The sequence below is a fragment of the Paramisgurnus dabryanus genome, chromosome 13, assembly GCF_030506205.2.
Source record: "Paramisgurnus dabryanus chromosome 13, PD_genome_1.1, whole genome shotgun sequence".
Taxonomy (NCBI): domain Eukaryota; kingdom Metazoa; phylum Chordata; class Actinopteri; order Cypriniformes; family Cobitidae; genus Paramisgurnus; species Paramisgurnus dabryanus.
Window position 1 is genome coordinate 15,836,425 of NC_133349.1, and position 16,748 is coordinate 15,853,172.

At 37.1% G+C, this 16,748-nt stretch overlaps 3 protein-coding genes across 5 annotated transcripts; 1 reads left to right on the forward strand and 2 right to left on the reverse strand.

Moving 5' to 3' along the window:
- Positions 1–297: 297 nt before the first annotated feature.
- On the reverse strand, positions 298–8,895 carry nes (nestin). 3 transcript variants are annotated; one of them, XM_065298164.1, is made up of 5 exons: positions 7,937–8,895; positions 6,991–7,115; positions 5,943–6,016; positions 3,324–4,777; positions 298–3,236 (listed from the first exon to the last, which is right to left on the reverse strand). In XM_065298164.1, the coding sequence occupies exons 1-5, from the start codon at positions 8,747–8,749 to the stop codon at positions 669–671; spliced, it is 5,034 nt and encodes a 1,677-aa protein (XP_065154236.1). In that variant the 5' UTR covers positions 8,750–8,895; the 3' UTR covers positions 298–668. The 3 variants fall into 3 exon arrangements, with proteins under 3 accessions (XP_065154236.1, XP_073667693.1, XP_065154235.1); XM_073811592.1 differs by having other exon boundaries at positions 298–3,008; positions 3,054–4,777; XM_065298163.1 differs by having other exon boundaries at positions 298–4,777.
- A 1,309-nt stretch (positions 8,896–10,204) lies between these two features.
- LOC135727574 (C-type lectin domain family 12 member A) lies at positions 10,205–13,287 on the forward strand. The gene is made up of 8 exons (XM_065245465.2): positions 10,205–10,834; positions 11,018–11,095; positions 11,293–11,400; positions 11,919–11,953; positions 12,051–12,225; positions 12,307–12,464; positions 12,668–12,792; positions 12,905–13,287. The coding sequence occupies exons 1-8, from the start codon at positions 10,771–10,773 to the stop codon at positions 13,062–13,064; spliced, it is 903 nt and encodes a 300-aa protein (XP_065101537.1). The 5' UTR covers positions 10,205–10,770; the 3' UTR covers positions 13,065–13,287.
- A 191-nt stretch (positions 13,288–13,478) lies between these two features.
- On the reverse strand, positions 13,479–16,490 carry gpatch4 (G patch domain containing 4). Its single transcript, XM_065298161.2, has 8 exons — positions 16,229–16,490; positions 15,987–16,088; positions 15,778–15,851; positions 15,558–15,650; positions 15,315–15,422; positions 15,041–15,153; positions 14,732–14,782; positions 13,479–14,556 (listed from the first exon to the last, which is right to left on the reverse strand). Exons 2-8 carry the CDS (start codon positions 16,063–16,065, stop codon positions 13,752–13,754), a joined length of 1,323 nt encoding a protein of 440 aa, XP_065154233.1. The 5' UTR covers positions 16,066–16,088; positions 16,229–16,490; the 3' UTR covers positions 13,479–13,751.
- Between the last annotated feature and the right edge of the window lie 258 nt (positions 16,491–16,748).

Consider the following 16,748-nt stretch of genomic DNA (forward strand, 5'->3'; position numbering starts at 1 on the left):
AGCCAGAAATGACAAGGAGCCAGCCTCATATAATACAAAGTCCATGGAGACGTTGGATTGTTTTCCCCCGCATGGTTTTCAAATTAGCATAACCGCACTCTGTCTCTATGCTGCCTGTTTTTATGAGATTTTGACAACTTATTTTATTTACTTGGCATTTCACCATCATTCAAATTTGGTTGAGTGGTCAATAAACCGGTGTGACAAACTAAGAACACATTTAATATCTGACTTTACAGGGACTTTAAAGTAAAACACCTAATTTAAATAAATAGCAACATCAGTGCAAATACAAAATGATTTTTTGTTCTTTTATTTTTGAAAATTGACACATAAAGAGATCAACAGGAAGCTGGTCTGATTATGGCATAAATAAACAACAAACATGAAATGACACTTCATACAGTTGACAGCTAAAACAAAATCTCCTTATCCATATGACAGCTGACTGTTAAATTGATGAGTAAAAACATGACACATCACACACATTGGACTTTTTCTCATGTCTAGTTTCATTTTTGTAAGTAAAAATGTTTCAGTTCACCTTTTAATATTATACATATTTTATTTATTTAACATTACTACTTTTTTAAGGTTTTTGGTTTAGTCATAAATAGAAACTGTTATTGGACAGAACTAAAATTAGTTTTTCGGTTTTGGCAGGGCAGTTACTCATCACCAGAGGACCAAGAATCTCCACCATCCACAGACTCATCAGATTGGATCATCTCTGCTTGCCTTGATTCTTCAGCCTTATGCCTCAGCTTCTCATCTTGTGTCTGAACTTTGAAGATCTTAATTTCTTCTTTAGAGTTTCCATTAGCTGTTGGCATGACTCCCAGATCTCTCCATTCCTGTCCGAAGACCATGCCCTGGTTTAAGTGAATAGATTCATGTGTGAAGGTTTCAGTCTTCACCGGGTCATTCGTAGCTCCCATCTCCATTTTTCCTTCATTCCAGAAATCTTCCTTTAAATTAGTGCTAAAGAAACTGTGAATTTCACTCTCCTTTTCTTTTGATGGGAATTCCTCTTCTGGAATGTCTCTTTGGAAGATATCGATCACATTTGATTCTTGTGTGGAAAAACTCTCCGTTGTATTTTTCTCAAAAACCCCAAAGATGTTTTCAGCTACACTTGCCATTCTGTTTGGACTGTCTAAATTCTCAGTCTCATGCTTCATTGAATGCTGGCTTGAACTTTCATCCATACTGAAGGTGATGTCTGCTGTGGTGGCTGTGCTTTTGCAAATGTTTGAATTGTCCCAATCATGAATCTGAGAGGTTTTATGGTCTTCGGTGCTCTTCTCTATAAAGTCCTTACTGAATACTTCTGGTTCATTGTTAGACACTAAATCAGCTTCAGAGACTTTATCATTAGTGAGTTGGGCTGCCAAGGTTAATGGCTGTTCATTGGCAGTAGCCTTTGGTGAAAGAGATGAATACTGAAAGGACTGGCTGGCATTTGGAGACTCATCGTCTGAACTGTTACACTCATCCTGGTCAAAGTTGGGCAAGTCTGGCTGACTATTTATCTCGCTCTCCAAAGGGAGAGTTTCCATGAAATCCATGTTGGTGTGCATGGACATGTTCTGGACGTCTTCTAGAAAGGTTTGTTTTGTGATTGTAGTGCTTTGGAAAAATGCTGATGAAACTTCATTAGAATCTTGAAGTTGTACTTCCTGTGAGGTTTCAGGAAATTGTGGATCTGGGAATGAGGATTGATTGTTAACAAATTTAAAGTCATTTTCTTGACTATCGTTTGAATTGACTGTTTCATCGTCCTTCTGGACGGGCTGTTCGGTGTGATGAATTAGTGGTTCTTCATTCAGTTGTGGAATCTCCTTTTGCTCACAAATATTGAAACCATGATCATCATCTCTTACATCATCATCACTGTCTACCTTCTGGTTTCCCATGAGATTAGCTGTTACACTTTCTCCCTCCACCACCAAATCTTCATCTTCCAGTGCTTCTTCTGTCTGAACAGTTTCTTCTGTTATCATCTCTCCAATGACATCTATGTCTGGTTCTTCTGAAAGATCTTCCATTGTGTTAAAGCGTTTGGAGACGCTTTCACCACACCGACCTCCATCTATCCTTTCCTTCTCGTCCTCACTGTCACTCATCTCAGCGCCCCCAAAGTGTGCTGCTTGTACATTTATGTCTGTTTCATCGTCACTTTTATAACGAATCAATGGGCGGGTGTCTGCTATTGTGTTTTCTTGTGTGTAGCTGTCACAATCTCCAGGATCAGTTGTGCATGAAATAGATATGTTTTGGGAGTCCTCATCATCCTCTTGGTTTTCTTCTTCTCCCCTATATTCCTCAATATGTGCTACAGTTTCTTCTATGACGTCTATTGTACTCCCCACATGATCAAGGTTTTTTTGAGAATCTACAGTTTGAAGGCCTCCATCAACATCTTTCATAATCACTGGTTCTTCGTTTTCTTTAATTACAATCATATCCTTCATTTCATTTTCAATCTCTACTTCACCCCATTTCTCAGCCTCAACATCAGGGCTCATTATTTTCATCTCATTCTGTTCCTCATCCTTGAAGTCAGTGCTCATTAGTTCGATCTCATTTTGTTCCTTAACCTCAGAATCAAGGTTCATAACTTTCATCTCATTCTGTTCCTCAACCTCAAAGTCAGGGCTTGTTACTTCTATCTCATTTTGTTCCTCAACCTCAAAGTCAGGGCTTTTTACTTTTGTCTCATTCTGTTCATCAACCTCAAAGTCAGGGCTTGTTACATCTATCTCATTCTGTTCCTCAACCTCAAAGTCATGGCTTTTTATTTTTGTCTCATTCTGTTCATCAACCTCCAAGTCAAGGCTTGTTACTTTTATCTCATTCTGTTCCTCAACTTTGAAGTCAGAGCTCATTACTTTGATCTCATTCTGTTCCTCAACCTCATAGTCAAGGCTTGTTACTTCTTTTATCTCATTCTGTTCCTCAACTTCAAAGTCAGGGCTCGTTACTTTTGTCTCATTCTGTTCCTCAACCTCGAAGTCAGAGCTCATTACTTTGATCTCATTCTGTTCCTCAACCTCATTGTCAGGCATTGTAACTTCTTTTGTCTCATTCTGTTCCTCAACCTCAAAGTCAGGGGTTGTTACTTTTATCTTATTCTGTTCCTCAACTTTGAAGCCAGAGCTCATTGCTATGATCTCATTCTGTTCCTCAACCTCAAAGTCAGGGCTTGTTACTTTTGTCTCATTCTGATCCTCAACCTCGAAGTCAGGGCTTGTTACTTTTATCTCATTTTGTTCCTCAACTTTGAAGCCAGAGCTCATTATGATCTCATTCTGTTCCTCAACCTCAAAGTCAGGGCTTGTTACTTTTGTCTCATTCTGTTCCTCAACCTCGAAGTCAGAGCTCATTACTTTGATCTCATTCTGTTCCTCAACCTCATTGTCAGGCATTGTAACTTCTTTTGTCTCATTCTGTTCCTCAACCTCAAAGTCAGGGCTTGTTACTTTTATCTTATTCTGTTCCTCAACTTTGAAGCCAGAGCTCATTGCTATGATCTCATTCTGTTCCTCAACCTCAAAGTCAGGGCTTGTTACTTTTGTCTCATTCTGTTCCTCAACCTCGAAGTCAGAGCTCATTACTTTTATCTCATTCTGTTCCTCAACCTCGAAGTCAGAGCTCATTACTTTTATGTCATTCTGGTCCTCGACCTCAAGCGCAGGGTTTGTTACTTTTGTCTCATTCTGTTCCTCAACCTCGAAGTCAGAGCTCATTACTTTTATCTCATTCTGTTCCTCAACATCAAAGTCAGAGCTAATTACTTTTATCTCATTCTTTTCCTCAACTTCAGAATCAGGGCCTTTTACTTTTATCCTGTTCTGTTCCTCATTGTCTTCCTCTCTGTTCCACTCAATAATTGAATCAATTGCTGCTTCGGTTTCACTGTTCATGGGCTCTGACAAATCCTCACTAATATTGCTGACATTGTCCTTTTCATCTCCTCTCATCAGATCTTCATTTGTTTCTTCCTTGTAGCCAAAACCATCCACTGTGTATAAACATGCAGGTTCTTGAATCGATGAAACCATTATATTGGTATTTTTACTGACATGGCTGAATGTTAATGGATTGTCACTCTCTGCATTCCCAATTATGTGACTTTCACTAATAGTCTCTGATCTTACATCCGTCTCAGAAGCGTCCTCTTTATCATCTCCCATGGTTTTATTTTCCTCCCAGGCAACCTTAGGTGCATGTGAGATCAGAGCCATCTCCACAGACACCTCAGTGTCTTCATCTTTGCTTTCTTCTGAAACCCCTGCAGGTTCTGTAAATGGACCAGCCCAGCTCTCTGTTTCAGGAGTCTGGGAGAGGCTACTTGTAAGGTCAGTTGACAACACACTCATCAATACAGATTCATTGGTTTTAGATTCAACCATTTCAGTGCATTTTGGCTCACTCTCAACCTTAAGATCTTCTGGTTCTTCTGTCACACTGTCTGCCATGGTTTGGGGAGGAGTTGCTGTACATGTCATATCTTGAAGGTCTTTCTTTGGATGGAAATTATTCACAGACTCCTGGGCACCTTTCTCCTCTGAAAGATTAACCATTTTCTTGTCTGTCCCTGAGGTGCTGCATGGTTTCTTCTGTGGACTCCCTCGAGTCGGGGTCCGTGTCGGAGTCACATTGGTCAGCAGTTTTTGAGAGGAGCCGATTGATCTGTGACTTGTAGACACAATACTGCTGAATTGGCTGGAGGTCTTTGAGGCCGGGTGGGTCCCAGTGGGCTTTGAGAGTGCATCTGTAGCAAGACACATTTAAATGGTGAGACAGGCTTTGTCACCCACACAGGGAGCATTTACTTAAGAAGACCTACTTGCTCACTGTACCTTTGACAAATTAAATCTTTCAATAAAATAGCTTAATTTCATTTTAATTGCTCACTAATTGCTAATTGGAATATAAAGAGATGCAAAAATAGCTTGGTAATGTGTTAGTGGAGAGCTACAAAATGTGAGATTTTTTTTAGATTAAGTGAATCAATTTTTTATTTCAGTCATTGATTTAACATCAATTTCATTTTTTGACATGGGTCTTTTGTCAAAATATATTAAAGATATCAAAGTTATATTTTTACAGAATGCTGTTCTTTACGTTATGTAGGATGATTTCGTGTAGAAAATCATAAAGCTGGGTTTACACAGGTAGGGTCACAAATTTAATTTACTGCAGAAATAAAACAGATGCCCCTTCCTCCTATCATCCGTGAAAATGAGCATGCTATTGGAGCTATAATGTGACTGACTACTGTATAAGAGATAAAACCAGCACAGGTTTATGGAACTACTATGAAATAAACATTGACACAGACCCTTGATCTGCCTCCCCAGGGAGTTATCAGAATACATGCTAGTCCTGAGCTGTGAGTGAGTCGTAATGGAGATGTATTGATCTTCATTATGCTGCATTACTGGAAAGTGCAGCCATCTGCTACAGTGACCTATGGGACCAGCACGGGAAGCTAGTTTTACAGGCTTAGACAGATACATCACCATGCCTGGCTAAGTAGTAATCATTCAACTAGCCCAGTGCAAAGGGATAGATGCAGAGGTCTATATCATGTACAGTATCAGTTTCAAAAATGTGCAAATTTTGTATTTCTCAAGCATTAACCAACATTCACACAAAAATCTAAATTCTGTCATCGTTTACTCACCCTCATGTTGACCTAAACATGTATGAGTTTCTTTTTCTGTTTAACACACAAAAGAAGATAACCACAAAGTTGAAGGTACCCACCGACTTCCATAGTATTTGTTTTACTACTATGGAAGTCAATGGGTACCATCAACTGTGTGGTTACAATCATTTATCAAAATATCTTCTTTTGTGTTCAACAGAAGAAAGAAACTCATGCACGTTTAAATCAACATGAGGGTTTTTTATGTTGTGTCTTATAATGTTACCTAAATGAAAAGTAGATTGAGTCTGATTTGTCGATGATTTGTTGATTCTCATGCCTTCGCTTTCCAGTAGAGCTCTAGAATAAAGCAACAGAAAATGTATTAGTGTTACAGTGCATTGGGGTTAGACCGATGAGACAAAGCTGCAGTCTTGTCCTTGGCTCGGTTGTTATGCAAATAGTATGTCAGATTTGTCATTGTCAGCCTATCTGCGGTATTCAATCGGGCGTCAAATGCTTTACCTCCTGCACATAGCATTACACAATTGCAAAAGACTTCACACGATCACACACACGCACACTGGTTTTGTAACAGGTATCCAACAAAATATATGAGTTATAAACAGGTAAAGCGACATTAACAATTGATCCTTATTTGAAACATGTGGCAGACGTTTTTATCTAAGGTGAACTACAGTGCATTTAAGCTATACATTTTTTATTACTGTATGTGTGTTCCTTTGGACCGGATCCATGACCTTTACAATTGCTAGCGCAATGCTCTAACAATTTGAGCTACAGGACATATGTGTTTGAATTGCATGTATGCTTATGCATGCATTTTACATTTAGATTAAGGCATGCAAACAACTAAAAAGATGTAAAGATGTATTTCTCTGTGTAAATGTTTGATGCATTTACTCAACTACACCCTTTGTAAGCATTTGTGAATGTTATGCAACATTACTGTAAAGGAAGACAATACATGATTAACAGAACTAAAATAAGATGGATCTGAAGGGTATAAGTGAATGAATTACCCACCCCCACTATTTCGCTGGCCCTGCGCCAGCAGATGGATCAGGGTCAGCGCCGGGTGGGAAACTGAAGCTCTTTTCTGATTGACTGATCTAAGTTAACCCTCTCAGGATGAGAGGCTTTTTAGAGTCACTGATGCATAATGATATTAGTTGTGCCTTCCAATACTACAAATGCAACAGTTCACAGGGGACACTGGCATCTTATTAGGAAAGGATTGTGGAGATTTCTTAGGAGCTACTGAAATAATGGATTTAGATGTGCAGTGAGAATTGCTGGACTTTGATAGATACCTGTATGTGGCCAACTCTAGTCCAAGAGACATCTTAACCTGCAGCAGGTTCTGTCTGTCCACCATCAAGCTGCCAATCTCCTGTCCCAGAGTCTCCTTCTCCATCTCCAGAGCATCTACTTGAGCCTGCACAGACGTGTGTGACACATGCTTTCTCATGAGCTTTGATTAAAATGAAAATTTCTTTCGAGGGTTCAGATATTGCATCATGTGCTTTGAAGGTCACATGGAAAGAATGCTGGAATCTGAAGAGCTTAATCGGTTGTATCTAAATTTGTCTCTGAATAATTGAGAGCTAGTTCATGTGCTTTGATTTTAGTTCAGCCTCTGATAAAGTTAATATTTAATCATATAATATAATATATATCAATTGATAATTATATAATATAGATATTCAAATAATGATATAAAGTTAAAGGAAAACACCACCTTTTTTCAATATTTTACTATGTTCTTACCTCAACTTAGATGAATTAATACATACCTATCTTTTTTAATGCGTGCACTTTTAATCTTATACAGCGCCTCGTGAATGTGTTAGCATTTAGCCTAGCCCTATTCATTCCTATGGCTCCAAACAGGGATGAATTTAGAAGCCACCAAACACTTCCATGTTTTCCCATTATTTTTTCCAAAATAAAACTTTTGTCATAGGAATGAATGGGGCTAGGCTAAACGCTAACACATTTACGAAGCGCTGTACAAAGATTAAAAGTGCACACATTGAAAAAAGATAGTGGTGTTTTCCTTTAATATTTAATTCATTCATTTTTCATCGCTAAGAAAACTACATAAGTTTGTATATACAGGACTCAGAAAGTCATGAAATTAGTCTGTTTTTCTAACTCAAGTTGGTTAACTTTAACTGGTTAACACAATGATACCCAGGTACAATATCAGTACTTGCATCAGTACCATCAATATTTGCATCATTTTTTTCTTTTTACCTGAAGATGCTGAAGCTCATCGCTGTGTTCATCTCTCTGTTGCACCGCATGCTTCTCCAGCATCTCTCTCTTCATCCTCATGCTCTCCAGTTCCTTAGCCAGTTGTTGAATCTGATACTGCTTTTCTCTTTTCTCCTGATGAAGCTTTCCCATATTGGTCTTTGCCTGGTTTAGACTTTCCTCCAGATTTTCCACCTTTCTCTGATATTTGCTGGTTGCCTCCTTCCAGGCTTGAGCTGCTCTGTGGCCATACTCCTGTCCCAGGTCTGGGATGATGTTAGTTTGGATGATCTGAGGAGCCATCAAGACTTGCTTTGTCTGTTTCAGAGAGGCCTGCAAAGTTTCCATGTTCTCCTGGTGGACTTGCATCTGTAGCACAAGGTCGTTCTCAAGCTGGGCAAACTTCTCCCTAAGCCAATTCTGAGCTCTCCGCTCCTCTTCTAGCTCTTTTTTGCTGTCTGCGAGTCGCTTCTGAGCTTCAGCGTGGGCAGTCTTTTCTTTCTGCCTCTGAATGTTCACCATCTGTATATCTTCAATCAGGTTCTCCACCTCCATCTCCACACGATCTTTCTCTCTCCAGACTTCTTCCTTCATCTTCCTGGTCTTGAGGAGTGCCTCCTCCTGAGCTTTGCGTTGGCCCGGTGGCTCTGCGCTCTTCTTGAGTGTGTAGATCTCCTCTTTTAGTAGTTTGTTCTCTTCCTCCAGAAGCTTTACACGACCCAAGTATGATTCAAGACGTTGGTTTAGCTCCAGCATCTGATACTTTTCCTCCTGAAAATGGGTGAAAGGCTGTCGGACACCCAGAAACTCCATGGTGGTGTTAATAGTTATCTAAGGCACACAAGAGCTGTTCACAGAACTGTGGGTCTTTGCACTTGTGAGGTTCTCTGTGGCGGCTGGGATTATATGGATGGCTTGAGGGTGAGATCTGCCCCACGCTCCCAATGCCCAGTGGCTGAATGGACAGGGGAAAGACACTCCTTTCATAGACAATGAGTAAAGGGGGAGGGCGGGGGAATGAAGGAGGGGTGGGCTACAGAATGGGAGAGAAAGCAGTGATGTAATTTGAAAAGTTAACTCTAACACTGCTGGATTAAATAAATTTAAACCACTTAAATTAGTTTTTGATCAGATTTATTTTACTTGTGTTATTTTAAAGTTTAAAAGTATTTGTACTGAGTTTTTACAATATTTGCATTGCTGGTAATTCTCAGTCTATATATTCTATTGTGGTAATGTTATCCCCTATTGCCCCCTCTTGTGGCAAGAAATGACAGTATATCAGACCAAAATAGCTTCTTGATAAATCTGCTTAAATATCAAGAAAGATTTTTTTTGCATAATTATAAAAAAAACATTTAAAGTTTTCGAATTTGAATTATTTTTTAAAAGGGACATTTCACAAGACTTTTTAAAGATGTCAGATAAATCGTTGGTGTCCCCAGAGCATGCATGTGAATATATATATTAATATATTATTATTAAGATATTTAATAAGATAGAATTAATTTTTTAAGATATTTTATTATAGCATGTTAAAATGGCCACTTTGTTGGGGTGAGCAAAAATGTGCTGTTTTTAGGTGTGTCATTTTAAATGCAAATGTGTTGATATCTGCACTAAATGGCAGTGCCGTGGTTGGATGGTGCAGATTATGGGGCGGTATTATCCCTTTTTGACATCACAAGGGGAGCCAAATTTCAATTACCTATTTTTTCAAATGGTTTACCAAAACTAAGTTACCGAGCTAATCTTTTTCATGTTTTCTCGGTTGATAAAAGCACTGGGGACCCAATTATAGCACTTAAACATGAAAAAAGTCACAAATTTTCATGATATGCCCCCTTTAAGTTATTTAGCAGACAGAAAACGCCCAAAGCAAATAACAGGTAATTTAAGTTAAGGTAAAATTACATTACATCACAAATGTTTTGCACCCCTTTTACATCAATGTTTGATTATTAAAGGCAAGTTTATTTTATAGAGAAAAAAAATGCTTAACAAAGAGAAAACACTCAGATCTCTTGGTAAAATCAGATTGGGCTTCCTAAAAAGTACAAGTTGGATCAATTAAAAAATTAGGCTTACTTCAAATGAGAATGCTTAAAAATGAGAATTAAAAAAAAATTCAAGTGAAATTTAAAGTTGAAAATGTTTACATTTATTAGGTGTTACCAAGTAATTTTTAAAGGTTTTTAAGATTTTACTTAAAGAAAAAGTTTTTTAAATGTAAATTTAAAACAAAATTTTTTAGTTGTTACCAAATGAAGTTTTTTAAGTAGATCAGTTTTCACTTTTTACAGTGTGTAATCCAGTTACATGCAACTTCCTCTGAGTGACAACACAAAAAAATTCAAGTGTCATTTTAAAATACCTGTTGTTTTGCAATATATTCACTTCTTCTTTGACCAATAATTGGGGTTTAAGTAAAACCTGTTTGACAGTTATTCTGGTAGTGTAATTAAAATGCCTGTCCACATATTTCATGCAATACAATAGACATTCATTACTGTTATCATATTGGTCATTTTTATTTAAAATCATTACTTATGATTTTGCTTGTTTTTTATTTTCTGCATTCCTCTCTTCAAGTGAGAGAGGAAATTGCCACTGTAAAAAAAATAAAGTTCATTTATAATTAAAATAGGACAATTGTATACAAATGAAAACATGTCACTTTGTTATGTAAAATATAAAGTATCATGCTCCACCTTTTGATCAAGTTCTGTTATTTCCAAATTCTGAACACAGTCTTCCCTCTTTAGTGACTCACTGACTGGATTTACATCAGTCTGCTGTTGTCTCTCTAAGAACTTACTTGTCACCCAGTTAGAATGGAAGAGGAGGTGTGTTATTCAACAGTCATCTTTAAATCATTTGAAAATGACAAATCTAAAGGTAAGTTTAAATGTTCTTTATTTGGTTAATTTTACAGAAACAAATGTTTTTACACAACCTTTACGTTAATAGACAGTGTTCACAAAATTGACATCCTCTTACGGAGCAGTTTTTGCTTTATACGTCTTGTAATTAACCTAATGTTTATCTGTTGTGTGTTTGGTTTGTGTTGTTTGACAAAAGAGCTACAGTCAGATGACTCGATTTATGCCGAGGTAAAGAAAAAAGAAATTACTTCAGAGATTTCTCCAGAGTCTTCAGGTGAGTCACAAAAACTAATAATTTTTAAATGACCTTTGGTTGGTTGGTTGGTTGTAAAAGTGTAAATTTAATTTGGATTTAAAAGATACATTATTTAACCCTGATCTTTCATTGTTTCAAACTTTTCATGTTATGCAGCTAAACAACTTTCAGTAAAGTTTTAATTTGTCAAATGTGGATGTCTCATTCTTCATCAGAGAAAGAAGTGTCCACGCCAATCTCTCCATCACATAGACGAGCCACATTGGTTCTCGGGTTGCTCTGTTTTCTTCTGCTCTCAGCCTTAACAGCGGTCAGCATCCTCTGTAAGAAGAACTAATAGCATTACATTCATATATCAGCAGGAGAGGTCTGTTTTATAAGGGTTGGACACACTCCTCATACGTAGGCTATATATAATATCTTGCAAAACATTGACCTTGAGTAAATCTTTCTTCTGGATGTCACATCTTCTACAGTTTTGTTCCATCACAGATGGGAATTTGATCAGCTGGTTCATATTTACTGGTGCTTGTATTTACTACTAGCTAATGATAATTACCTCATAAAAGTGAACATCCAGGAATAAGATTGATCACTTTCACAACAACCTAGAAATTAACCAATAAAAAGTGTGTCATAAACAGTGAAATGTAAGGGTGTAACAATACTGGAAAATAAATCTGTAAGTACTTCCGACAGTTGCGTCATTTTGTTTATGTCAAAATGGCCTAGTTGTGTAACATGTGATGGCACAAGTACTTTAACTACGGTGCTAAAATAACGGGTATCAGGAGATGACAGTAATGTCTTTTTTATATTGCTTTGTATTATTGCTTTGCAGATTACAATCATGTGACTGCCTACAAAAAAATTCTGGTAAGAGCCCTAAACAGCCTAAAGAACTTAACACCCTATAAACTAAACTGATAAAAAAAACTGAGCATATCTTAACCACTGAAAAAACTTTATACAGACCCTGTACACTGAAGAGATGACGGTCAACCATAAATTACTGGCACACAATGAGCTTCTGGAGACAGAGAAAAGGGGGCTTATAACAGAGGACGAAGAGCTTAACAGCACATTGAGCTTCATATTAAAACAAAACACCCTTTCTGTAGAGCACTACTGTCAATTCACTGGGAATAGTATGATTTTTCATATTTTCGTATTCCATAATGAATATGATGACAAAAAATGTTCTTCTTAAACCAATTTTCTCCCTGTAGGGGTCCAGTGTAAACCCTGTCCTAAAAACTGGATACAAAATGGCTCCAGCTGTTACTATTTCCATTTAGGGGGAGACTGGAATACATGGACAAACAGTCAAAAAATCTGCAAGGGGTTTGGCGCTCATCTGGCCATAATAGACAATGTGGAGGAACAGGTCAGCGTTTGATATAGATACAAAACATACTGTACATATTTGTTAACTCCTCTTTAAAACTGAGAATGAATTGATAATCTGCAAGACTTTTGTCAAAATGTATGCATTTTAATTTAAACAAAGTTAAAAGACTGAAAACAGAAAATAAATGATTCCTGTGGTTATAACACACTATCTTGTATTTTTTTTTTACACAAATTCAGGAATTTATCAATCAGCACACTGAATACTATTATGACGAATATCATGGGTACTGGATTGGACTCTCTGAAAAATCTGAACAAGGAGGGACTTGGGTCTGGACCAGTGGAGCAAAGCTTGAGGGAGGGTAAGACCAAAACAATGACAAAAAAATTAATTCTAGAGAGATTTAATACTAATTTATTTTTAAAATTATTATTTATAACAGCTTTCACTCACATAGTTTTTTATTCTTTCAGATTCTGGATTTACAGACCCATATACAGAGATGCATGTGTTCTGTCAATGGCCAGCACTAATCCAATCAAAAGCTGGCAGGCAGCGAGTTGTCACATGTATAACAGGTGGATCTGCGAATTGAATGTTTTAAGATGGCCAGATATCCTCAACTTTGAATAAACCAACTCTCACAGAAACTGTTTTTGTGGAAATTAGATTTCCTGCTTCCATTTTAAACAATTAATGATCTATTTTTAAGGCACACGTCTAGGAATAAGTTGCAAAAGTTATACAGTTGGACTTTAATAAGGACACTAACATCCAGATCTGTTTGCACTGCTGGCCAACATACATCAGAGCTGCTCCATCTTTACTACTAGTTATTTTATTATGTACTTGTTTGAATGCGTTTTATTTTGTTTTTATTCTGTACAGCACTTTGGTCAGTCTGGTGACGGTGTAAAATGTGCTCTGTAAATAAAAGAACTAGAACTTAAGGAATGACCTGACTGATGCATCTATAGTGGACATGGAGATGAATAATTTTAAATCAGTATTTATAAAAACATCAAAAATATTTTATTGTTTTAAAATGATTAGGTGTTTCATCAACACACTAGCCTTTATTTATTTCATATCTAGTTGTAATTGTGATCTGTAAATAATATGTTATGCACATGATTTGTACACACAGTAAAAACATCCCTAGACAAGCTTAGGATACATGAAATTCATTTTGGCATTTGTGAGAAAGAACAAGCTTTAAAGATCAACCATTTGTCAGAATAAATAATATTGCATTATTAGATATAAACAGTTACACTTTAAAAAGTTTCAAAAAATCACTGACTACCATCAATGCAAAGTTTACTCTTTGGACTTTTTTTTCTTTTTCTTTGGCACAGAGTCCTCAAATGTCACTTGTTCGTCCACCGCCTGCTTCTCCATTTTTCGTAGTTTTTTCGTTTTCTTATTCTTCTTTCTACTTTTTTCTTGTCCTTCTATCTCCATGTCCATATCCATGTCCTCTTGTGTGTTAGTGTCATCTGTTATCATCATGGCACTGGTGGAGTTCCTTGTATTTGTGGAAGGAGACGATTCGTGATGGTCCATGGAGGACTTCTTTTTTCTCTTTTTCTTGGAGACACTGTCAGATTTTTGTTGATGCTTAGAATCCTCATGTGGTTGCTTGTCTGTGAAATCCTCGCTGATTACATCTGTGTTATCCAATGAAGCAACCATACACTTTTTCTTCTTCTTTTTCTCCTTCTTGGGGATATTCTCCTTCTCCACTGATAGGCATGAAGCTGCTTCATTAAATTCTTCATGTAGTCCTTCTGTCGTGAGTGCGGACTCCATATTTCCTGCTAAACCGCAGTCCCCATTAAAACTCCCTTCGGGTTGTGCTTTGCGATTTTTCTTTTTCTTAGTTTTAGCATCAGTCATCGTATCATCATTCACAAAAACAGATCCATTAGAGTCCTCCTCTGATGGCTTCTCCTTCCTTTTTGATTTCTTGCATTTTGTTTTCTCTGTAGCATCTTTATTGTCCTCAGGGTTTGTGGATGTTCGTGCCGGCTGGTTATTTTTACCGTACTTGTTCATGAACTCTAGCTCCTGCTGCTCAAGACGGGCCAGTTTGGCATTCATAGTAAGACCATGTCTGGCTCCCCTGTTCATAAACAAACACACAAGTCAGATACACAACATCCCTGAGTATTTTACAACATCTAAATGACTTTATAAATTTGACTTAAACAACAACTTTAATGCCACAACTTATGTTTTACAAACATGATTGTAGGGATGATGTGGAGTGTGATGTAAACTAAACAATCACTGCTTACTTGTGCGCTGTTCGTCCTCCACAAGCTTTGAGCAGGTCTGCATCTGATAACCTTAAAACAAAAACACACAGTTGAGCTAAGTAATTAATAGTATTATTTTAACAAACCTCTAAATGCCTCTTTTCATACCATTTATGAAAAAATTAAAAGGTGCATTTTCAAGATTTAAAAAAAAGCAGCAGTATGCATTATTGTCATATAAAGGTTGAACTCGGTATTGGAGTCTAAATTCAAAAATATAAAATTTGATTTCATAGAGTCAAAAACCAACAATATACATGATAAATGTGTAAAGTTGGCAGCTCATACTTTGTAGTACTGGAGAGGTCCAGTTTATGGTCCTCATCTTCAGAACTACTGCTGCTATCATCTGACTCGGATGGCTTTTCTGGCTGCAGTTCACCTGAGAGCAGAGTTGCTGACTAAGAAGGGGCAAAAAGACTTTATTAAAACAACTACACACAAGTGTCATGACAAATCTAGTCAATCCAAGTGTAATGACAACATAAAAGATCTGTTACTCTGAAAAAACTGCATCAGGAGGATGCATTTTAATTTCATTGTTTTGTTTGCAATTTTGTACCTTGACAAAAGATCCATACAACATGGACTTTGCTTGCTGAGCTTTGGTTGGCTTTCTGTTGGAGATCAAGATATTACTGCTGTCATCCGCCTTTACCTTCACACCATCCTGAAACCAAAAATACACACAAAACAATCTTAATCCACAACACACTGAGCTGAGATGCAAAACATCCATGCAAAAAATTGGAATTAACTTTTGGTCAAAGCGTATAGTTAAAATATGTTTCCAGACATTTCTTACCTGCCCTGTTTCCACAACCAGGTTGGAGGAGGCCTTGTTAAAAACATGATCCCACCAGTGGAAAGTGAATTGTTCACCTTCTTTATGACCCACCTAAGACACCAGTTGTATATTTTGATTATGAAGGCCATGACTTCCTTAAAATATTTTTCATAGATTTAAAATATTTTTCATAGATTTCTAAATACAAGAACAACAACAACACGAGACGTCCACTCACCCCTCCTTTATCACATTTAATTTTGACTTTAATAGCCTCTGAGATGCCACTCTCTCTCCTGCCCAGACCTTTACCTTTAATACAACAACACAAACACATGAAATACTCAGACTGTATACATATAGAAGTTTTGTATTAAGGTAATTCGCTATATGACAGATGATATGGGTTTGCCATGTGCAGATTCTATAATCTGAATGAAGTTTAACCTTTTTCCCATCCGTGCCGCAGAAGCTGCTGCTCCGCGAACTTCAGTCCGGTAGGTTTGTCTTGGGTCGCCTCTGCCATGTGGAGAATAACTTCCAGAGAACCTAGTGAAGTAATAAGAACACAGACACATAATGTCTGTTATAAACATAACTTCTGTCACAGCTTTCTTCTGTGTAATCGGTTAAAGAAAAAAACTATTGTAGATCCAACCAAAACACAAGCGATAATATCTGATTCTTACCTGATTCAAAACAGGAAAAATAGCGAGCGAGCGTCACCACGCGCTAAGCATAGGAGCAGACATGACACCGGTGAGAAAATGTAGCTACGGAAAGCAAAAACTGCCATGCTGTCTATTAACGAAACGCGTTTACAAAAAGTATTTATAAATAAATTATATGTTAATTGTTTATAAGGCAACTGAGCCAAATATATATCTGCCTTATTATTGCTCGTTAAAATATTAACAATTAAATTTCTTAGTAGCTACAATCCGTAACTTTTGGTTATACAATAAAACAGTTAATAAATAGATACAAAAACCAGTGATCAAAACAAAAAACAGAAAATATAAAAAAATATTAAAATAATGATTTATAATTTAAGCTGTCGAGTGCGATTTCCCGGTAAAGTGCCTCAGCGATGACGTATTTTTGTAGGCAAACCCCGGAAGTTAGCGGGACACACACTCCCTCGCTAAAAAGCCCATCATTTTTCCAAGAGTTTTGGATTATAGCAACAAATAAGCTCTGCGTTTATCA